Source organism: Camelus ferus, chromosome 3 (genome assembly GCF_009834535.1).
Source record: "Camelus ferus isolate YT-003-E chromosome 3, BCGSAC_Cfer_1.0, whole genome shotgun sequence".
In the NCBI taxonomy this organism is placed as follows: Eukaryota; Metazoa; Chordata; class Mammalia; order Artiodactyla; family Camelidae; genus Camelus; species Camelus ferus.
In genome coordinates, this window is record NC_045698.1 from 3,580,625 (window position 1) to 3,604,067 (window position 23,443).

The 23,443-nt window shown below is 49.1% G+C and overlaps 1 protein-coding gene across 1 annotated transcript in view; it reads left to right on the forward strand.

The window, feature by feature from the left end:
* Nucleotides 1-23,443, forward strand: part of ADAMTS16 (ADAM metallopeptidase with thrombospondin type 1 motif 16) — a 153,944-nt gene that overhangs the window by 128,913 nt on the left and 1,588 nt on the right. Inside the window, exons 19-22 of the mRNA XM_032469697.1 lie at nt 18,326-18,527; nt 18,661-18,855; nt 19,719-19,943; nt 23,005-23,152. Of these exons, the coding sequence (XP_032325588.1) occupies nt 18,326-18,527; nt 18,661-18,855; nt 19,719-19,943; nt 23,005-23,152 (770 nt within the window). The remainder of the gene's footprint in view (nt 1-18,325; nt 18,528-18,660; nt 18,856-19,718; nt 19,944-23,004; nt 23,153-23,443) is intronic.

The following is a 23,443-nucleotide window of genomic DNA, read 5'->3' on the forward strand; positions in this document are numbered from 1 at the left end:
CTTATAACTGTTACATAATATTTTTAAAGTTAGTATGCACAGAAGTTTGTATTTTGTAGTAAAATCTTGTTCATATAACTTACTTAGAAAGCTTTTTATCCTCTAATGTTGTGAAATATTCTCTTCAGACATTTTGGCTACTTTAAATATTTGACTTTTGGTCAAAATGAGATTGATTTTAATGTAAAGAATGAAATAAAAGCAACTGCAGTTTTTCTTCAGTGCCCAGCAGTCTGTCCCAGCACCATTTATTGAAAAATTCATCTTCCTCCCACTGATTTGGAAAGTCAGCCTTCATCATAGATGTGATAAATAATTGATGTGGATGGAACTCTGGGTACCAGTGACATGAATATGACATATACCATATGTATAATTGTTTGACTGGCCCTTATGCTTTTCCCTGTTTAACTGGTTTATTCTTTTTTTTTTAATTTTTTAAATTTTGTATTGGAGTATAGTCAGTTACAGTGTGTCAGTTTCTGGTGTACAGCACAACATCTCAGTCATGCATATGTGTGTGTGTATATATATATACATACACATATACATGTATTCATTTTCATATTCTTTTTCATTAAAAGCCATTACAAGATATTGAATATAGTTCCCCATGATATACAGAAGAAATTTGTTTTTTATCTATTTTTACATACAGTGGTTAGCATTTGCAAATCTCAAACTCCCAGATTTATCGCTTCCCACCCCTTTTCCCTGGCAACCATAAAACTGTTTACTGTGTCTGCAAGCCTTTCTTTTGTGGATGGTTTATTCTTTCAGCCAGAATCTCACTGTTTGATGGCTATAGCATTTTATGAATGACTTGTCTTTCCTAAAATTTTTCTGGCTCTTCTTGAATGCTTTTTCCAGATGCATTTTATATTCATGTTGTCAAGTTAAAGAATAAAAAAGAATCCTTTTGAAATTTCAACTGGGATTACACTGCATTATTAGATTAATTTAGACAAAATTGATATCTTGAAAATATGGAAGCTGCCAACCAGAAAGCAATTTTTTTCTTCTTCATTCCTCCATTTGGTCATTGAATCCTTCAAGAACAATTCACAGATGTATTTCCATAAGTGAATGTATTTATATTTTTCCTGAATGCTTCATAATTTTATTAATATTATGAGTGAAATCTTTATGCATTATATTTTTATTGAAGTATAGTTGATTTACAATTTTGTGTTCATTTCAGGTATACAGCAAAGTGACTCAGTTATATATATATATTTGGAATATATATATAATAGAATATATATATTCTCTTTAGATTCTTTTCCATTTGCGATTATTACAAGACACTGAGTATGTCCTTTTACAAGTAAGCGCCGGCTCTGTACTTGATAGGAGTTGCCCATTGCATTTCTGTTTATCTTGTGAAAACTCCACTTGTTTCTGTTTTCTCAGGTGTTACTGAATTTTAGCTAATATGTTTCCTCCTGATATAACAGTTTTATGGCAAAAGTGGAGAGATTTTAAGAAAAGAAGTTGACAAATCTGTTCTAAGAAGTTTGGGAGGTTCTTCACATAGCACAGGGTAGAAGTGTGCGTCCTACCCACTTTCTCTGAGGAAGCCCACAGGACACTGTCACCTCAGGGTCTGATCAAGAGCATTGGCCTTCTCTATACACACAGGTCTGTGTTCCTCATGCAAAAGATGGAACCTCACGGGAGCCAAGGGTCCACATACTGAGTGTTGACTGATGTTCTCAGTGTTTGTGTAGGTGACACTCTGTCAGCCCCCAAGTCACTGGAGGACACTTGAACTAAGAAGCACTTCCATAATTCAAACAAGTGAACACTTCTGACATTAAATTTGTGAAGAAAAAGAAAAAGAACATCTCATTCTCTAGCCTGAGATGAATGAGACCTGGAATGTGCAGTTAATCGCACCATCCTTGCATTCCTATCATGAACCCCACGTGACCACTGTGTATTTTTTTTACCACATTGGTAGCTTTAATTTTATAGCATTTCTTTATGATTTTTCACACATTTGATAAGATTGTTCTGTGATTTTATTTGTGTGCTGTTTTTCAATAGATAAGTCTTGTAGTAATTATTTCATCTAAGCTTCCTTCTAATTTTCAGTTATTTAATGTTTCCCTACTGTCACTTTTCTAACTTTTGATTTATGGCCATCTCTTTTTTACTACTCTGGTTATTTAGGAAACATACATATATCTCTAAATCTGCTTTAATTACCTACACTATTTAAGATAGTATGCTTTAGCCATTCATTTTTGATTTATCAACTTCACAAAGTAAGCTATTAAAAAAAAAAACCCTATTGGGCAAAATAAGGTGATTAGTAATTATTGAAACTCAGCAGACTAGAGGACTTTTGGCATTGGATTCATCAGTCTAGATCATCTGACTATAGACTGTTGAGGACTTGGAATATGTCTTGGTTTCTCTAGAACAATGAAAATTTGCACAGCCTGTTCAACGTCCTTGCATGTCTGTTAGACTGTGACACACAGTGAGCCATACACAGGACTCTGTATTCAGCCCTCCACTGGCCATAGCATTTTCAGATGTCTTTACTGGTTCTTCCTCAGGAGGCCCTTTTCTTGAGTTCAGAGAAGCGAATTTCTCACAGATTTATATCCCGTGTCTGTGAACACTTGTCCAATTCTCTAATGGCCACTTGTGTATCTGTAGACCTTACATCATGTGGGCAGTTAAAGAAAGACATCATCATACTGTCTAAACTACCCAGACATCGTTTCCACGTTCTGCATATGATATATTGGAATAAATTATCATAAATGCTATACTGGTTGGCTGCCGTCCCAATTTGAGTCATTTAAACCAGCTGAGTTAGAGAATGAAGTCTTTACATGTGGGGCTTCTCTCTGCCTCAATTCATTATAAGAATATTGAGCATATGTGAAACTATTTGAATATCACTAGAGTATTATGTCTAGATAGAAAATGTAAATACCATTGAATTATTAGGTTATTTTAGCCTAATTATAAGGCTCTTTTTTAGCATAAGTTACTAAATTATATTGATTGTAGTGCAGGAAATAGCATTAATGAGATGCTAGGGTAGCGCGTGCCTCTTCTTCTCCTCCTAGTCTTCTCTCATCCATGTTTTTAAGGGCAGTGGATGAATATAACATTTACCACACGATTCATCTGATAGATTTTGTGATGTGATATCTGAAGCTTTAGATTAGGAAGTTGATTCCAAGGACTAAAACAGTATTTTGTTATATAATGATTAGTTTATTTATTTGAGTCATCAAATAACTACCAATATTATTTAACTAAATATTCTTGAAAGTGTTACAACCTTTCGGTATTTACTAATGTGTAAGACCCACCCGATGGGAAAAAATTCAACCAACAAGTACCTAAGACCTAGTAAGAAAACAAGAAATAACTAATCTGCAGCGTCTTGAAGAAGAATGAAGGCAACTGAAGACGGTTGTTTCACAGGGACCGGAGCCGGGAGGTTACGTAAATATTGTTCTACATACTCTGTGTGTTCATTTCCTGGATCCGATTAATCTCCTCAAAGTGCGACGGTGAGAAGTCCTCCCTGCAGAGAGTGGAAGGGTTCCAGCCTTGTGGAGAAAGAGGACTCAGCGTCAGATGTGAAGCGGACATTCCTGGCAGGCTCCCGGCCTAATGGCCTCCCGCGGTCAGAAAAATCATCACGGCATGAGGTGCCTTCAACGCAGTTTGGAAGCTGTTTGACAGCTTAAAAGATGAAACTTAGAAGTTCTTTGAAATCGTCGTAAAAAGTCACATCCTGCCATCATTTTGTGGAAACTACAGTGAACATTCGTGTGTCTGCTGTCGTTTCTGCCCTTTGCTTCTAAATTCTTCACCCAGAGCCCCGCGCAGGCGCACACCTCTGACTGCGTCATTCAGTCAGCATCACTGCTGTCATAAATTAAAAAAAAGAAAGCAAGGACCTGAGGGTACCAGTTCTGTTTCGTTCTAGCATGCTAGCTGCTCAGAAGGCTCTGTGGCCACCTCGTGGACTTGGGTTGTGTGAGCCTGTGGCCCTGGTGTCCCTCTAACCTCCCAGCAGAGAATGTGACTGAAACTCTGTGCGGGATGCTGACATGGGTTTCATCCATGGAGTCGGTGTGCTGACAGATTTGCCCTGTGTACAAGATGGATTCGATCTGCTTCCTTGGTTTCTCTTATAAAACCCAATGGATTTATGGCCATTCTTGGTAACACTGGTACATAAACCTTCAGTGGATGGCCCGAACTGACCAATCCCACTTGGCACAGACCCTTGGGGCGCCCTGTCCCGGTCCCGGGCATGAGCCTTGGGAACTGAGTGGCTGTGCTCTGGCTCACACCGTCCAGATGTGCTGGGCGAGGCCGCCTGGAAAGCATTCTTAGAAAATTGACTTGTGTGTCTGGAGAAGATCATTTCAAAGCATTTATCTAGGAGTGAACGTCCAAGAAACCCAAGAGCACAGATACCAGAAAAGCCTGAAACTGTAGGCGGAGGGCTGGCATCATTTTAAAATCCTTCTCATAAAAGGCCGAAGCCACAGTGGGGAGGGCTCACCTCCTGTGTTGGAGCAGGAAGCTGGCGTTCCTCCCCAGGAAAACGAGAGTCCCGAGGAAGTGAGCCGGGACGAAGTTCCCAGTGACTCTTCTGTGACTTAAAGTGCATTTTGCACCTTGAGAGATGAACTAAACCGTCTCCTGTGGGAAGATCATTCATTTTAAAGGGGAGAAAAATGAACCTAAGTCACTTGTGGAGCATTTAAATTCATTAGACGCATAGACTTTCCCAAGCACCTTGCTAACAGCTTCTTTTGAGAAGCCAGAGAAGAGACTTCAGACACTACAGGAAATCTGAACGTCGTCGTGACTAGGAGCAAAGCTGCTTGGAAGGCACGCGGCCCTACTAAGTATTTTGCCCCCGACCCAATACTGACTCATTAAGGACTTTTCAAAAAAAAACTGCTGCCTGGTAATTAGCCATAAAGCAGAAAGACACAGCTTTTACCTAGAGCAGTGAATTCCACACTTACCGAGTATGAAATAAATACACATAAAATTTGCAACCGTCCAATTAAGATGTGTAATGCCCTCAAAATTCCTGAATACATTCATTTCTCCTCCGACTTTTTAGAGCTAAGCCACCTTAGATGGCTGCCTCATTAGATTTCCCCAGCTGAAAGGCTGGCCTTGCTGAAGCCTGGATTCACTGAGCAGGGCTACGGCAGGCTGGGCCATAAGACACAGCTCTCTGCGTGGTCTCCCTGCCCCTCTGCTTCCCAGCTGTGTGACCTTGATCATCTAGAACCTGAAAGCAGCATCAAACGCTTTCACCATCTCTGGGCCTCGGTTTCCTCATCTGTAAAACAGGAATTCTGACGGCACCTCCCCTGGGGTCGCTGAACGGATTTGTGTGGGAGTGGCTTAACCTGCATATGCATGCGGAACAGCGCAGGGAACAGAGCAGGCACTGGGTGTGCGTGGAAAGAGACCCAGGAGGCTCCCGGGCTCTGAAACTGGACTCTGGGCTCAAAGCCTAGCCCACACGGCTTGTAAGACCTTCCTGTGTTTCACTCTCATCCTCAACGAAATGGAGTAAGGAATGGTGCCCAGGTCACTGGGCTGTGCTCCCCAGAGCTTAGAGCCTGGCTGTCCCTTCACTGAGCTCTGTGAGGGGTTGCTCGGCCCCTTCCCAATTCTTGCCATATTTAAAGCCATCTGCTTTGGGCCTCAGTGTCTCTTTAAAATTTGTGACTATTTTGCTAGAACTTCAAGATTTCACCTGTGGGGCTGGTTGCTTTTGCTGCTGTTGTTTTGTTGTTCACATCTGTTTCCCACAGCGAGGTAGCCTGGCCCCTTCCCCCTGAGGAATCAGCTCTGGCCACACTCGAGATAGGCCTGCAGCTCCGATGCCCCCACCTTCTAAAACCATCCCGGCCATCCTGTAAATACCCTGTGCTTCCTGGTTATCTGCAGATGTGTTCGGTCCTCTTCCCCCTGAGTGGAGCTGGTTTAAGTCCAGGGCTGGCACACAGGGGCACAGGCAGCCCGCCTCCCGATTCTGTAAATTAGGTTTTACTGGACCCACCTGCCCATTTGTGTCCACGCTGCTGCCGGCTGCCTCGTCCCGGCCACGGAGAGCTTGAGTAGTTGCAATCGCCTGGCCAGCAGCCAAAAATGCATACGCTCTGGCCCTTGAGTAAAATGTTTGCCAACTCCTGGGCTGGATGAAAGCCTCTGTCCAGCAAAATGGGTGTCCTAACAGGAAATGTCTCTACTGTCTGCTGCTCTTTCTGGGGGCAAAGTAAGTGTTAATGTTATTGCAGCCACAGATTCCAACGGCTGGGAAAAACCGACCCTAGTTTAGGTGTACCGTCCGCTGACCGTTAGTGGGCAGGTGTCTTTCAGAAGGAGTCCGATGATGTGTTTAGGAATACACTTGTCTTCTCAGTGATTTGGGTAACATGTTTTATTATCCTTTCTCAATTAGGAGAAAGGCCTGTCTTCAGGACAGGAATGTTGCTCTAAGTCAAGAAGTCAATTAGAGGCAGAATCCACAGATCTGTGCAACATGCAAGCTCATATTCACACAGCTGGTTTTGGCCGAAATCATATAATTTCCTAGGCAGCTATGAAAACGTCTGAACATTGTGGGTGGCGTGACATCGTTTTCTCTGCATGTAGTGGGAGAAGAACCCCTTCTCCTTCGGGAACGCTCCTCGATAAGGTGTTGCCTGAAAGCAGTTCTAGGAGTCCCAGGCTCTCCTCGTTTCTCCACGCAGTAGGCTTCTGCAGCGTCTCTCGGGGGTTCTCCGAGTGTCTAATTACCTTTTCCTTTTGAAAGACAGGCTTTTTAAGAGGGGGATACCAGTAGTTTCTTTTACAAACCTTCTCTGTGTAGAACCTGACTGCCGTGTTCTTTCACCAATGACCGGTTGTTTTTGTTCTGGTCTCAGGTGAGGAACAACCAAACAGAGGAGGTACACCTGCCCAGAGCCTTTACAGCATTCTTTGGATATGAATAAATGTATTTAATTACCTTTCCTTGGGGGCATGTTTCCCATATTTCTTCATCCTTCCCCCATCACCATTTTTAGAACCTAATTCTAAAATTTCCCAATAATTATCTAAAGCGTGAATATCCTAAAATTGCAGGTTTTCAACAGCATGATCCCTCTGTCACAATATTTTTACCCACAATCAGAAAATCACTTAGAAGTGATACAACAAAATTAATGGGCATGTCTTTGTGATTTTCTTTCGTTTTTTCAAAATTCAAATTTACTAGTCATGTCCTTATCAGCTTCTCAATGATTTTCAAAAAGTATGTATAAAATAACACGAATGCAGTAAGGAAGCATGGCTTTCCCTCGTCGTTTGTATGTTGCGTCGACAGACTGAAGGGCTGTATTTGTTGCACCAGGTGGACTGGATGTGAATGCGCTCGCCTCCCCAGGTGAGGGCTGAGGAGCAGAGGGAGAAGAGAAGGAGAGGAGGAGATGCAGGGATAAGTCATGGGAACCATGGCTGACCCTTCAGCAGCCCCGACTGTGCTAACCCATCGGTCTTCCCACTCCTCGTAGGGCAGAGACTGATCATCTCGACTTTGCAGATGAGAAAATGGACACAGACATTCAGTGATTTCCCAACGGGCACACGGCTGAGGCGGGTGGAGCCACCTCACGCTGGGTCAGACCCAGGGGTCTTCATGCCAGGACCATGGACTTGAGCAGGGCTTCGCCAAGCACTTGGACGTGGTTATAATCCTGTGAAATTCTGTATCCACACCACAGGCAAGAGTAAATCCTCTCAAACATAGATGGTATGGCGACCCTACTGGGAAGTTTCAGGAATATTACTATATTTAGCTACTAACGTACCTCTATATCCACGAAGTGAGGATGGTGATGCTCACTGTCAGTTCTTCAGCGGGTGTGGGGTGTATTGCCTATGCTTAGACCTGGGAGATCCACAAAGGCACTGATGAAATGTCAAATTCTGAACCGTAGGTTCTGTGGACAGAGAGAATGGCTACCTCTCACGAGACAAGCCCACCTCCGCGGCCATAGTCGGGACACCAGCATCTCACCCTGGCAACCCCCACAGCTCTGGTTGGCTTTCCTCCACCAGCCCAGCTCCCTGTATCTCTCATCCATTCTGCAGTGGCTGGGATCCCTCTAAAATGCAGACCCAGCGTAGACTCTCCTCTTCATCAAGGCTTGCATGCCTCTCGTTGTCACAGGCTTGGAACCCAAACCCCCTTACATGGCCCCCAGGGTCCTCCAGGGCCAGGCCCTGCAAGTGCTCTGTCCTCTTTGTCCCAGTTCCTTGGTTACTGGACCCCTTCTTGCCACTCCGCCACCAGCCCTCTCACCTTGGCTTCCCATGTGGTCTATCTTAACGCTCACCCCTCTTCCAGGGTGTTTGTACATCTCTTTTCACAGCCATTCTTTTTTTTTTTTAATTTTATTATTTTTTTACTGAAGTGTAGACAGTTTACAATGTTGAGTCAATTCCTGGTGTACAGCACAATGCTTCAGTCATACGTGAACATACGTATATTGGTTTTCATATTCATTTTCATTATCGGTTACTACAGGGTATTGAATGCAGTTCCCTGTGCTCTACAGCACCTCCCTGTGTTGTTCATCTATTTCATACATAGTAGTTAGAATCTGCAAATCTCAGACTCCCAATGTATCCCTTCCACCCTCTTCCCCTCCTGGTGACCACAGGTTTGTTTCCTATGTCTGTGAGTCTGTTTCTGTTTTGTCAATGAGTTCATTTGTGTCTTTTTTTTTTTTTTTTTTTTTTTAGATTCCACATATAAGTGATATCATATGGTATTTTTCTTTCTCTTTCTGGCTCACTTCACTTAGAATGATGATCTCCATGTCCATCCAGGTTGCTGCAAATGACATTATTTTATTCTTTTTTATGACTGAATAGGCTGTAGTATGTATACACCACAATTTCTTTATCCAGTCATCTGTCGACGGACATTTAGGTTATTTCCATGTCTTGGCTGTTGTAAATAGTGATGCTATAAACATTGGGATGCAGGTGTCTTTTTCAATTAGAGTTCCCTCCAGATGTGTACCCGGGAGAGGGATTGCTGGATCTTACGGTAAGTCTGTTTTTAGTTTTTTGAGGAATCTCCATACTGTTTTCCATAATGGCTGCACCAAACTACATACCCACCAGCAGTGTAGGAGGGGTCCCTTTTCTCAACACCCTCTCCAGCATTTATTGTTTATGGACTTTTGAATGTTGGCCATTCTGACCAGCGTGAGGTGATACTTCATTGGAGTTTTGATTTGCATTTCTCTGATAATTAGCAATATTAAGCATTTTTTCATGTTCTTATTGGCCATTTGTATGTCTTCACTGGAGAATTGCTTGTTTAGATCTTTTTCCATTTTTGGATTGGGTTGTTTGTTTTTTGTTATTAAGTTGTATGAGCTGTTTATATACTCTGAAAATTAAGTCCTTGTCAGTTTCATCTTTTGCAAATGTTTTCTCCCATTCCTTTCCTTTGCCTGTTTTGTTTATGGTCTCCTTTGCTGTGCAAAAGCTTATGAGTTTAATTAGGTGCCATTTGTTACTTTTTCCTTTATTCCCATCACCCAGGCAGACTGCCCTGGGAGAACATTGCTGAGATGTGTGTCATATGGTAATTTGCCTGTTCTCCTCTAGGAGGTTTATCGTGTCTTGTCTTCTGCTTAAGTCTTTAACCATTGAGAGTTTTATTTTGTGTGTGACGCTCACAGCCTTTCTTGAAGACCCTCGAGGCCCCACAGAGGGTTTGGCTGAGCCACGTGCCTGGTGTGCGTGGCCCTCAGGCTGTAGGCCCATGGTTGTTAACGGGTGACATGCATTTACTTGTCGCCTCAACAAAGTGAATGCATGGAGTGGCCTGAAAGCAGCACACACAACACATGTCATGGGAAGTGAAGCCACAAAGCCGTGAGTGACCTTGTGAGCCTGTGGTCAGGGCCCCGGAGAGGGGCAGGACCTGAAGGGTGATTTTCTGGGATGTGAGAAGGTCACCAAAAGAGGCATGTGAAGGGGTCACAGTGTTCTAGCCGTGTTCACGTGTGAGCTGCGAGTCCTGCCACTCTTTTTCTGACGATGGCAGGGGACACACTCCTAGCTCGATGAGCGTGAGATGTGACCTACGGACAGTTCGAAACAATTGCTTCTTATGGCTGTTTGGTCCCAATTTCCTTTCTCCTTTTCTGCGCTCACATCCTTTGTGTGAGGGGAAGAGAGAAGAGATCCAGCCTCCTGATCAAGGAGAGAGAACAGTACGTGAATAAAAATTGTGGTGACCATGAGTTTGTCCACTGATGAAATAAATTAAGGGAATATCATTTAAGCACACACACATACCCACCTGGAACTTTAATTTTCACTTAAAATACATAAATGTGCATCCATCTGCTAATTATTTTCATGAGAGTCAAAGCTGATTTTGAGTAGAGATCTGCCTGTTAAAGATCTAAGTTGATTATCTGCCTAAAATATGCCCAGTTCCTGAGATGTTCAGTTTACTTGTCCCATCCATCTGAGTACAAAAACATCTTATGTTTTTAATTTTTCCTCCAAATATTACTTTGGTCTCAGCCACGCCTAAGCTGACCACAGTTCCGTTTCGTGACTGACTTCTACTGAGTCATGCAAAGATTCAACTTAGTTTTCCTAGAAACAGGCTTCTCATTTTCCACACTCATCTTTCATCGAGAAACACCAGACTTAATTATATTACATGATCCCAGTAACACGTGCAGCTGTGGATGCGGAAATGAGTGCAGCCTCGGCTGGTTCCCTGTGTGCCCACGTGTCGCCGGGCCACAGCAGGACGATGACAGCCTTGGGCAAGGCTGGCCCTTCCCCCTACCTCGTTCTGCATGGGGTGGGTGTGGCCCTGGTGTTTTGCCAAGAAAATAGAGATGGCCAAGTGTCTGGCAGGTCAGTTCAGAGTGAGTAGAGAAGGCTGGAAACGGACCGGCGGCAGGGAGGCTCCCATCCAGGCGGTGTGTCTTGTGTCCAGAGAACAGAACAGACGTAGTGTCCCCGGGACACATGCTGATCTGGGGAGTACCCCCTGCTCTGTCCTCCTGGGGGCAGGAACTGGAGGAGCCTCCGGTAGGGAGTTACACTGGCCCTGACCAGTGGACACCAATTATCTGTCTGGGGGTGGGGGCAGGGGGTCTAATGGGGTCTTTGTAACCTAAATGGTCTCTCCAGCTGTGAGTATGTCCGTTCTCACAGCCTTTCGTGCCCAAGTGAGATGGACGCTTCCGAAGATCCCCACCCCCCCCACGGAGCCGTCCTTGGATAGGGGTGTCTCCCCGGCCGTCGGGTGGGCTTGCGCGGCAGGGCTGGAAGGGCGTCGGCCCTGGACGTGTTTGCCGGAGCGCATCAGTGTCAGGCCGGGAGGGCGGGGACGGGAGGGGGCAGCTCGGTCCACGCCAGCTCCTCAGCCACTCTGGTCCTGGCAGGTCTTCTTCCGGAAGGAGGCTGAGCCTGCCTGCCTCCCACTCCCGGAAGCTCAGTCGCTGGGGCTGGGGCCCCCTCCAAAGCACAGTCTTTAAAATCAGGAGGGCTGTTCTCTTGGGTGGGCTTTACTGATTGGCCGATGACAGGGAGTGAGGGGTTCCTCCTTCGTGCAGAAGAACCTATTCACCAGGCTCTCCCCTGATGTTTTATGGGCACATCTGAGTTCTCATAATAGTAAATATATCAACACCAGTACAGCGTGACTACGCAGGAGGGAGCGAGGGCAGTTACCACCTCCTGGACCCAGAGCCCTGGCCCGCCCCGAGGACCAGGGGTCCTGTCTCCTAGAGTGTGTTCCCATCCCTGATGGTCATCTTGGCCACCAGGCTGTGGAAGGAGGGCTTTGTAAAAATTCAGATTTCTGACCCACAGCCCCAGATTTGTGACTCCTGCAGGATGGAGAAAGGACTGGGAACATGCAGGTGTTTGAGAACCTCCTCGTCCCCACCAGACCCCCCGCCGCCAAGGCAGCTATGGTTTGGGAAACACTGTCTCAGCGCCAGGCTGGGTCACAGGGTCCTCTGAGCCCCTTGGTCTCCTTGGGCACGAGAATCTGGGATGTTAAACTTGTTAAAGTGGAGGAAGGCCCTCCTACTCAGTCCTTCCTCAGTTTCTCTTGCCACCTGGCTCTGGGGGCTGATTTGCCTGCCTGAGTGGAGTTCCCACCCGGTGTTTCACTCCATAGCAGAGGTGTCTGTGATGCAAAGAGGCGGCTCCATGGTCGGGTCCTGAATGGATGTGAAAGGAGAGCAAGGGGGTGGCCTTGCCCACTTTGATGGCAGGAGAGATACCCGTTCTTCCCAGGAGGGCGGGGCAGGTTCTGAGGACAGCCCTGTGGGTCACCCCTGCCCCAGCCGATCTCACCTCCCGCTCCCTCAGGGACCGCCCTCGTAAGACACCACGGGAAAAGCAGACCAGGTCCGGAGCCCTTCCCAGCTCGCACACTCAGCCTCTCTTTTCCGATGCTCTGTGAAAGCCGGACAGTGGGGCAGCCTCGCGAAGAGCCAGTCCTCCGCTGTCATTCCGAATCTGAGGATTCCCACCTCACCTTTGATGAGCTGAGCCTTCTCCTTTGAGTTGATGGGATGCACACACCCTCCGTGGTCCACAGAGAGAAAACCCTCAAATGAAGGATTTTGGCTCAAACAAGGGATTATGAAGGCTGTTTAGAGCAGCGTGCCCCTTATAATTCTGTTTCCCATCTTCCCCCACATAAGTGAAGCTCTGTAAATCTAACTGATTCTTCTCAAAATGACACCTGAGGACAGGATAGTGAGACAGGGAAATCTGGTAGGAAGAGCATGTCGGCTTCTGGATAATAAAAAATCTCCTTACCTTTGGCTTCTCATCGTCCACAAACTTGACACCCTCAGTGCCTGCCTCCTTTGTGGGGAGCTTTCGATGTCCTGCAGTTTGGCTTTGTGGGATTCAGCAAAGAAATGCTGCATTTAAAGGTGAAAAAATTCAGTCCAGTGCCTGGCTCATGGTAAACCTCTCCTTCCATTCCACGTTGGACGTAAGTCATTTGACTTCTGAGGCTGAGCAAAGTGAAGTAACCACGGAGCTGTAAGCTTCCAAGAGCCGACGCCTGTTTCAGGTCTTCCGTCTTCTGAGATCTGACCTCTGTGCTTGCCAACCGGTTGTCAGTAATGGAGGTTCAGTTCTCAGGTGACAACCAAAGCCAGTCCCAGCGTTGCTTCTAGAAGAATGCACCCAGCAGACCTTCAGAGGGTTCAGGACGCCCCTGCAAACAGCCTGTGGGGCGGGGGATGCGTGCGTGTCCGCGTGTTGCTGTCATGTCTAGTGCACTTACTCCTGAGCTGGACGAGGTCTGAGGGCTCCGTGCGCGGCTCCAGAAGGGAGAGCGTGAGGGCCGCGTGCAAGCGGCTTGTCCAACGATACGGCTCCTTCGACACCCTTCACTGACACACTTGGTTACCAAGATTGCTGGCCCTTTCAGAGCTGGACTTCCGTCCCGGAGCTTGCCTGGAGGGAGCTGGCACTCCTCTGAGACTGCTGAAACATCCTTTGACATAAACCAGTAATTCCCGCATCAGCAGACCGAGCAGGCCAGCTGACGGCTGGTGCGTGGGCAGCGGCCAGATGGGTCCAGGAACCCGTTTCTCTCCTTCCTCATCCTCCCATGTCCTCTGACCTCGGCAGCTGTGCGCAGCTCACAGCCTGCCTGCTCTCTTTAAGTTAACTTGTTAGCTGATTTTTTTTCCCTGCAGGAAAGTCAGATTTTTCAACTGACACATGTTTATTGTTGGATGTGCGTTGTTACCTTGAAAACATTTCACTTGAGAAGTGTGGTAAATCTCGAATTACTCACACATGTGATGGCGCTGCAGTTTCGTATGAAGACAAGGGCTCTCTATCTTCAAAAATCACACAGTGCCCATCGCATCGGTGCGGCAGCGTGAGAGCCCCCGGACCGCTGAGTTTGGAGCACGTGAGGGTCCATGTTTATAATCACCGAGGACCTTGAAGATCATTTAGGAAAGCAGCAGTGGACGACTGGATTAATGAAAACCAACTTGAAAATTGCGGTGGATATGCCAGTGTTTGGACGTGGTGACCGACTGACCCACTGACGCTGTTGCAAGGTCAGCTTTCACTGTGTTTAGCTCGCATCTCTCTGGAACCAGATCCAGCTGTGGAAACTGCCTGCTTGTGGGTTCGCCTTGTGACCCAGGTTCTGCCCGGCCCTTACTCCGCGGTTTCACTGAGTTACGCGCGGCCACTCTGTAGAAGATCAAGTTATTCCTGAAAAGGGAACGGTGTTTAGGGCTTTGTCTTGAAACTTCGAAGAGAATAAACAGAGAAAGAAACTGAAAGTCAATTCTCAAGTGAAGCTAGCCCTTGATGGCAATTCCCGTGCTCTCTGGGAGATGTCCTGATGTGGCTCAGTGACAGCCCTGGGCTGGCTGTGGGTGGCGGTCGGCTGTAAGCAGCAGGCTCTGGTCCAGCCCAAGGTGGCCCTGAGTCTGAACAGCAGCGACAGCACCGTGGCTGCCGGCGAAGGGGGGGTGGCGTGGGGTGTTGCTTCATGACAGCGTGTTTGGCACTAAACCAAGTACCCTCATTGGAAATGTGCATTTTCAAAGGAAACATTAAATAACCAAAACCAAACTGTTACAATTTTTCTAATGGGGAGGGGTAAGTCATTTTATGAGAAACCACTAAAAAGTATTGACTATTAGGGATACTGAATACTGAACAGATGGTGCCAGGAAATCTGGTCTAAACTGCTGAGTGACGGCCATAAACTCCCCGGCCTGTCGGGGCAGCACTGAGAGCTGTGAGGGTGAGCCCTGCCCGGGGGGAGCCCACAGCCGGAGGAAGCACCGTGGCGGCCGGGTGGCTGAGTCCTCCAGGTCTTTCCTGGGAAACCCGACTGATTTGGCTAATACCAGCCACCTGTTTTGTTCTAGTTGGCAGACTTGGGAAAAAACAAAAACAAACAAAAAAAAAAACAGAACAAAGCAGGACAGGTATGGCCGCTGGTTCGCAGAGGAACGCACCTGGTTCTGCTCACGGGGCCCTCGGACATCCTCACAGAAGCCGGCATGGATTTTGACTCTTTCATGAGCCGAAATCAAGACGTCTCCCCAGGGCTCTGCCCGTGAAGCAAAACAGACACTTGGCACTTCCAGAAGCCGCGGGAGCCATCTGTGTTCAGGACGATTTCCTAATGATGTGCGTGCGGCTAAGAGGAGGGCAGAGAATGGACCGGCACAGCTTAAACAGCTGAAGCGGGTAGAGGCAGAGGGCTTAACACGGGAGTGTGAAAAGCCTGGGAGAAGCCAGGACGCCTTCGCAGCCCCGGTGTGGACAGACCAGTTACCTTGTAGGAGGCCGCAGGGTTGACAGAGCAAATGTGAGAAGTGGGAGGAAACATAAAAACACCAGGAAAGCAACAGGAGCCTTCAAGTGCAGACTCATCTGCAAAGCCGGTGGCTCAGAGGAGTGTGCGTTATTTACACGGTTTAACGTGAAACTGAAAAAAACACACCACTAATCTTGTTGACACTGAAAAATGGAGCCTTTCCACGGCTGATGTGGAACAATTCCTACACACCCAGCAGTTTCTGTTGATGTGAGTAAAACTTTGCATTACGGTTGTTTAATAATTTTCTTAGAAATATGAGAGAGTCTGTTCATGAGGAACGCTTGGTATAAAATAGTTCCAGGCTTCTACAAACGGAGGTAAGTAAACCCACCAGGGCACAGCTCAGCCTAAAGGCGCCGGGGGCTGGTGCGTCAGGGCTGCCGAGACCCCTGGGGTGGGGTCACTTCCATTCCCGCCCAGGAAGTGTCACCGGGTTCCCTCTCCTTCCCCCACTGCCTCATTTCTCTCTAGAACTTTCACAAGGGTCCAAAAGCAGGCTCCAGAATGATTTAGGTCACAGATCCCTTTGAGAACTCGAGAGAAAGTGCTCGTCATTTTGCTCGGAAATCTTGGAGGCATGACTCACCTGGAACTGGTCCGACTCAGGAGGTGTGTCTCCTAGAGCACGGGACCCAATCCTCTGTGCCTTTATTTCCTTATTCAGATATTCGTATGCACGTTCTGTACTGTGAAATATCAGACACTGAAAATACGTTCACAAAGTCTTTGCAGCATGAGAAAAATGTGTGTTGTAAACGTGGAATTGTAAAAATGCTGAATTTAAGGGGGAGTGGTGGGTATAGCTCAGTGGCAGAGTGTGGTGTGTGACTAGCATGCACGTGGTCCTGGGTTCAATCCCCAGTACTTCGATTAAAAAAATGAAAAAAATAAAATTAAAAAAAAAAACTAAAAAAAAATGCTGAATTTAAAAGTTTCATATACTGTCTGCCTTCAGTCATGTTAAAAATATATATTTACACACACACACATGCACACGCACCCCCACATCACACAGAGAAAGCACCCAAATCAGAGGTGAGGCGTTAATTCCGGATCTTTATCCCTGGGAGGGGTGACGAGCAGCTTCTGCCCCCCTCGTCAGGTCTCTCCCGGTGGAACTTGGCGCATGCACTCCGGACCTCACAGAACCTCTCCTGTCGGTGCGGCGTCTCCGAGAGGCTCTGGAAAGACCCCCGGCCAAGCTTTCTGGCCGCTGCTTTGGCGCCTCAGCCGGTGTGTGACTGTCGGGGCATCAAGTCAGGGAAAAGGATGGAGATCACCAAGCCAAAGGGGCACCACTGGGCATCTTCACAGACTCTTAGTTTTATCTCAATGATCAGGGGACAATCCTGTTGCATCAGCTCAGACTCAGAGATGCTGTGGAACAGAAGGCAGGGCATTCCCGCCCGGGAACCCGAGCTCCTCACAGACTCGGCCGGGGGGGGCCTCCTGACAGCTCCCCATGCCCTGCTGTCCCTCCATGTCCCATCACGCCGACAGCTGGACACTGGGCAGTGGGGACCCGTTGCTGGCGCAGGCTGTGGGGGCGGGGGAGGTCTCTGCACTGTCTGAAGGGGGGAGACCGCTGCTCCACCTTCTCCTTGGGGATGATTTTCCACACCCACAAACGCAGAGCGCCTTGGGCCTCAAGTTTCCCATAGAATTTTCAGTTTTTGCTTGAATGCCCTGAACAGGGAGACCACACCAATGTGCGTGAAAATCATCACGTTCTCTTAGAGTCCAAATGGCCGTGTCCTGGAAGGGCCCAAGGCCCTCCAGCCAAAAGGGGCCTCCTTCCGGGACCACGTCTTCCCCTCCCGGCTCTCCCCAACCTGATGGGCCCTACTCCCCCTGCGCCCTCAGCCCTCCTGTGGGGGAACTTGTGCAGAGCCAGCCGAGGGCTACGCAGACACACTCAGGCTTATCTGAGAGCAAACGGTGATGTCAGGCTGAACTGGACCTCACCACCACCACCTCCATCACCTGCCCACATGCTGGTCGACAAGGAATGTGTTTATAACCAGGGGAAAGAAAGGTTGCTTTAAGAGACGTTCTCAAGCATCAACAGCTGCTAACAAATTGAAGATAAGGTGACCAGACGTTATGAGCCTCCTACTGGAAGCCATCACTTTCGAAGTTGTCACAAAAAACAAAAACCTGAATCTGACAAACCCTTTGGGTCCAAACACTAAGTTACAGGAAGTGCAGAGGACAAAGGAGCGTGTTAAGCGACAGCACAGAGATGTAACTTGTGAAGTCCTGAAATCAGCAAAACAGGCCGTGGAGACGCAGTCAGGGGTTGGTTTTTCTGTGACAAATAAACAGCGGAAGAATAAAGACGTTGATGATGCAGTTGGGAGTGGAACATCGGATACTGAACGATAACGGATGATCGTTAAGGTGTTGACGCCATGATGGCATTGTAGTTCTGCTGAAAAACCACAGAATCTTTATCTCCTAGAGGTGTGTACTGAAATATTAACATGTCTAGAATTTGCTTCAAAATACTGAAGGGATGGGAGGGTCATGAACTGATAGTTTTTGAATACAGGTGGATGGGGACTGGGAGGTCCTTTATTTTTGTCTATGTTTGAAATTTTCCCTTTAGGAAAAAGAGGGGAGACAGACACACTGGGTTGAGGGGAGTTATTTCCAATGACAGATGACCCTGAAAGCCAGGGGAGGGGACACATGACAATCAGGAATGCTAATCAGAGGCTTGAGAAGCAGCAGGGGCCGGGGAGGCCGCTGGGACCCTGGAAATAACTGTAGACAGTAAGTGGGGTATGATGCTGGCCAATGCCCATCGCCCCCAACAGATGTGGCCCTCCGCTCCGAAGAGGTGGCATTATCCCTCACCAGAGGTCTCTCTGTTCCCCCCAGTTGGTCCGTGGGGAACTGGAGTGCCTGCAGCCGGACATGTGGTGGGGGCACGCAGAGCCGTCCCGTCCAGTGCACGCGGCGGGCACACTACAAATCGGAGCAGGTCTCGGCCAGCCTGTGTCCTCAGCCCGTGCCCTCCAGCCGCCAGGCCTGCCACACTCAGAGCTGCCCACCCGCGTGGAGCACTGGGCCCTGGGCCGAGGTAACCGGGGCAGGGCTGGCGTGGGGGTGGGAGCCGGGCTCCCCCTGCGGATTCGCACTGGGCCTTGTGGGGCCCGTGGCCTGGGACCCCGAGCCCGATCTGATGCACGCCTGGCTGATCTCTCCCTGCGCAGTGCTCACGAACCTGCGGGAAGGGGTGGAGGAAGAGGTCCGTGGCCTGTAAGAGCACCAGCGCCTCGGCCAGGGCGCAGCTGCTGCCCGACGCCGTCTGCGCCTCGGAGCCCAAGCCCAGGATGCACGAGGCCTGTCTGCTCAGGCGCTGCCACAAGCACAAGAAGCTGCAGTGGCTTGTGTCCGCCTGGTCCCAGGTGAGTGCACTGGCCCCTGGTAGGGTGACTGGTCCCAGGTTGGTGCACTGGCCCCAGGTAGGGTGACTGGTCCCAGGTGGGTGCACTGGTCCCAGGTGGGTGCACTGGTCCCAGGTAGGTGCTCTGATTGGGACTGTCATTAAAAGCCGTCTTTCTATGTGTATCCCCGGAGCTGAATCCTTAGGAAGGAAGCAACCTGGGCTGCGTAGCATCTGGGAGGTGCCCAGATAGAAAGTCCTTGCCCTGAGTATTTAACACATTCGGACACACACACGCACACATGCGCACACGCACACACCTCAGTGCTTCTCTCTATCAGTGCTTCTCTCTAGCTGCAGCCCCAGCCCGAGAGCCGTCCACAGGGCACACCCGAAGCCAAATCTGAGCATGCGTGTGAGGCCAGTCCTGGGCAGGTGTTGCCCCCAGCAACCTGAAGACATCTCAGCCCAAGGCAGCCAGGCCGGGCCCCGGGACCTTCCTGGGACCTTCCTGGGACCTTCCCCAGGACCTCCGAGCCCGCCTGGTGGCCCAACAGTGTCCTTGGGTGTTAGATTTCATGGCATTCTAATATCAGGTACAGCCCAACATTTTAACTTCCAGCGGAGTGGCAGCTCCGGAATGACCCCTTCACAGTTTCTGATCACCCTGCCTCAGCTCACGCCCCAGCACGAGGCCGCTGTGACCTTGAGGTCTGCCTTTTTTAGGGCAGAGACTGTAACGCCTTTTTAAAATGCCCAGGTGCCACTTAGCAGAATTTGGAATGCCACTGAATGTTCATATAAATGTTCCAGCAGATAGAATCGGGCAGCATTTTGACTCAACCATTTTGTAGAAATCACTCACATCTTTGCTTGTCTTTTTAGTGCTCTGTTACGTGTGAAAGAGGAACACAGACAAGATTCTTAAAGTGTGTTGAGAAGTACGTTTCTGGGAAGTACCGAGAGCTGGCCTCAAAGAAGTGCTTGCACCTGCCGCAGCCCGACCTGCAGCTGGAACGCGTCTGCGCCCCGTTTCCCTGCCCCAAGCACCCCCTGTTGGCTGCCGCAGGCCCCCCGCGGGCCAGCTGGTTTGCCTCGCCCTGGTCTCAGGTAGGGGGGCTGCAAGGCCTGGCAGGGTGGGAGGACGGAGCCGCTGCTCAGCGCTTCAGGTTCCAATGGGAGTGGGGTCCACGTGCTGGGGGGCAGCAGGTGGTTAACTTCCCCCCACACTGCCCTCTGGGCTGCTCCTGCTCCTCTTGTCTTCAAACTGGACACAGCTTTTTAGTTTAGAAATATACGACTCCTTCCCCAGGTGGCATTTAAATTAGAAATTGTTATTTAAGGTATTGGAGCAGGGGACATTGACATTGCAATTACATCCTTTTCAAGCGTTTGCTACTTTAAGTAGATCAAAAAGTATCACTGGCGACACCCTTTGCCCTTCGGTTTCCTTCCGGGTGCAGAGAGCAGGCTTTCCAGCAAGAGGAGGGGGCAGACGACCCAGAAGCTGGGCTGAGTTGTTTCCAGGGCAGAAGCTTCCCTTTCTCCGTCTCCTGAGAAGTGTGGACCAGAGACAGATAGAGGTGGTCCCGGAGACCACTGTCCCCCTGCCAACGGGGAGACTGAGGCTTCTGGAACTGAATCAGGCCAGGGTTCATCCCCCTCTACTCAATTCAGAGACTTAAGGCAAGTCTAGAAAAGAAAAACCAGGTTTACCATTACTTCATTTAAACCAAAACCTAAAGCTCCTAAAAATACATCTCACATAGCTTTCATCAGCCTGAAATAGTCCAGCTGTCTGTCTGGCAAGTCATTTTTATCCTAAGCTGCTTGAAGATCTTATCCAACGGGACTCATCCATTATGTTCCGAGTCCGTAACTTTGGGGAGTAATAACTCAAAGGCGATGTTTGTCAGGAACTCTTGTACCCACGGCTCTGTGCCCTCCAGCTGTGGGAAATTGTGGGGCAGACACGCACGGCCAGTGCCTGACTCAGCTTTGCCCCAGACGGGTTATTCCGGTAATAACGGGAAGACGGCAGGCTCTGTTATTGGACCCGCAGCCTTCCTGGGGTCTCAGTGGCCCTGCTCGTCCCCACGGTGGTGCACAGTTCATGGTGCGTCGCCCGGCAGGACCCATTTCACTCACCTGGGTCGTTCAGGCTTAGCGTCACGGGCTCACGTTCTAACTTGGTCTTGGAAAGTCCTAAGTTTGAACGCCTGCTGGACTATCTGACTCTACGTGACAGAGACCCAGTGTTCCTCAGGGCTGGTGGGAGGGGTTCCTGCCTTGCTCCGGGGTCCTCACCAGGCCCGAGCACACGTTGACCTGGGGACCCTTGGGCTCTGAGAGTCAAGGAGCCATGTCATAGCCGATCAGCAGGGTTTTCTTCCTCAGCAACTACGGCTGCGATGCTGTATCGAACACACGTGTGCACACGCACAGACCCACACATACAGGCGTGCACGTGGACACACGCACGGACACACACAGACGGACACACAGATTCGTGCAGAACACATGGAGACTAGAGCAGGCTTGGTCTGGGTGATTGCGGTCAGTCCATCACAGACCTGCACCCTTGATCCAGCCTCTAATAATGTGCCCTCATCCTCTTCTAATTATGAGGGTGCCCGGAAATAAAAAGCCGTCTGGTTGACGTCGATGGATTAAGGTCGCCGTACGTGCTGCCTGCGTTGGAGGGAGTCTGAATCTGGGACCAATTGAATTTGTACAAAAATTCATTGCATAATTTATTTTTTTAAACAGCTTTATTTTGGTGTAACTACTGTTCAGTAAACTACACATATTTCAGAGGTTCAATTGGATGAATTCTGATAAATGTCTACACCAATGGAAACACCACAGTCAAGATACCTAACATTTCAATCCCTCCCCAGGAGGTGCCAATTTCGATTTCCCAATTTGTCCCTCCCTGCCCTTTTGTCCTTGCTAACCATAAGTTTGTTCTCTGTGTCTGTGACTCTGTTTCTGTTTTACAAAAAAGTGCATTGTGTCTTTTTCTTAGATTCCACATGTAAGTGATATCATATGGATTTGTCTTTCTCTTTCTGGCTTACTTCATTTGGAACAATGGTCTCCAAGTCCATCCATGTTGCTGCATATGGCATTATATAATTTTTTTATGGCTGAGTAGTATTCCATTGTGTAGATACATATATATCCAGTCATCCTTATCCAGTCATCTGTCAATGGACTTGTGGGTTGTCTCCATGTCTTGGCCATTGTACACAGTGCACAGTGCCATTTATGTTTAGAGCAGAAGTCGTAAGGGATACAGCCATTGAGGTCTGTGTTATCCCATCCTAAGCTGAGTAGACGTTTCGTCTCTGGGACAAGTTACAGTGGCTGAAATTCCAGACTTAAAGACGCACCACCGAGGTCCACAGAAGGTGATAAATAAAGGGAGAGACTCGTGGAGCTCTTATCTTTAAGCAAGCCTTTAGCTGACCCCCTCCCCCGTGCACCAGGGTATCCACAGTGCCATCGGGTGCTTGTGTACATTCTTAACATTCTTGAGCCAGCAGCCTTGTTGGGGCGCAATTGCCCTGATTCAGCCTAGACCCTGAGTAGCTTTCTTTGGGGGCAGATGAATTGCTGTGGGTTTGGGTCCCTCCAGGTTTCTTGCCCTCAGGGGACCTCACAGGGGCCCTCTGCTGTGGTCTGTGAGGTGCGCACCTGGCCAGTTGGTGAGAGGGGGTCTGACTGGGCTCCGTGCCTCAGTGTGTGGGGGCCTCAGCCTCAGGAAACAGCGCTCCCTAGAGGGTGTGAATGAGCCGGGCAAGTGGCCACCTCCAGGCACCCGGGGTCCCTGCACGTGGGGTCAGAAAGGGCTTAGTGTCAACATGTCTCTGCGGGACTCGGCCTGTCCAGCTTTCCCAGTCTGGGCGCCGGAAAGCCTGGCTTGGTGATGGCATTCCACGATTCCAGACCCACAGCCTGTATCCCCAGATATGTGTCACTTTTGGGGTCCATCCGACCCTTGATGACTCAAAAACACTCAGTGTCCATACCTGGGATTAATCCAGAATCTGGTCAGCACCCCACAATCGCAGGGAGAGGCCCCCTTGAGTGGTGGAGAGGGCAGCTTGGAGGCGAGGGGTGGCCAGAGGCCGAGGGGGCCCGGGGTGACTGTCGCTTGTTTCCGCAGTGCACGGCCAGCTGTGGGGGCGGCGCGCAGACGCGGTCCGTGCGGTGCCTGGCGGGCGGCCGGCCGGCCTCGGGCTGCCCCGTGCACCAGAAGCCCGCAGCCTCCCAGGCCTGCAGCACTCACTTCTGCCCCATCGCAGAGAAGAGAGGTGAGTGTCAGCTTGCCCTTGGCGTTTTGGGTGGGGCTGTCACGTTTCTGAGGCGGTTCTTAAGGGGGCTGTGCAGAGAGGTGCCCACTGGCCAGAGGGTCTCGTGTCCGCTACCCTGGACCCCTCTTCATCTCCTCCAGTTTTCCCCCAAAGTGGCCCACAGAGCAGACCCCTCGCGTCTCACGCCTCCCCACACACGGCACGGGAGGCTGTGAGGTCGGTCTGGCTTTAGGAAGGCATGGCTGCCGTTGCAGGGCAGTGCTGCCCACGCCCACTCCACTCAGAGAGGGC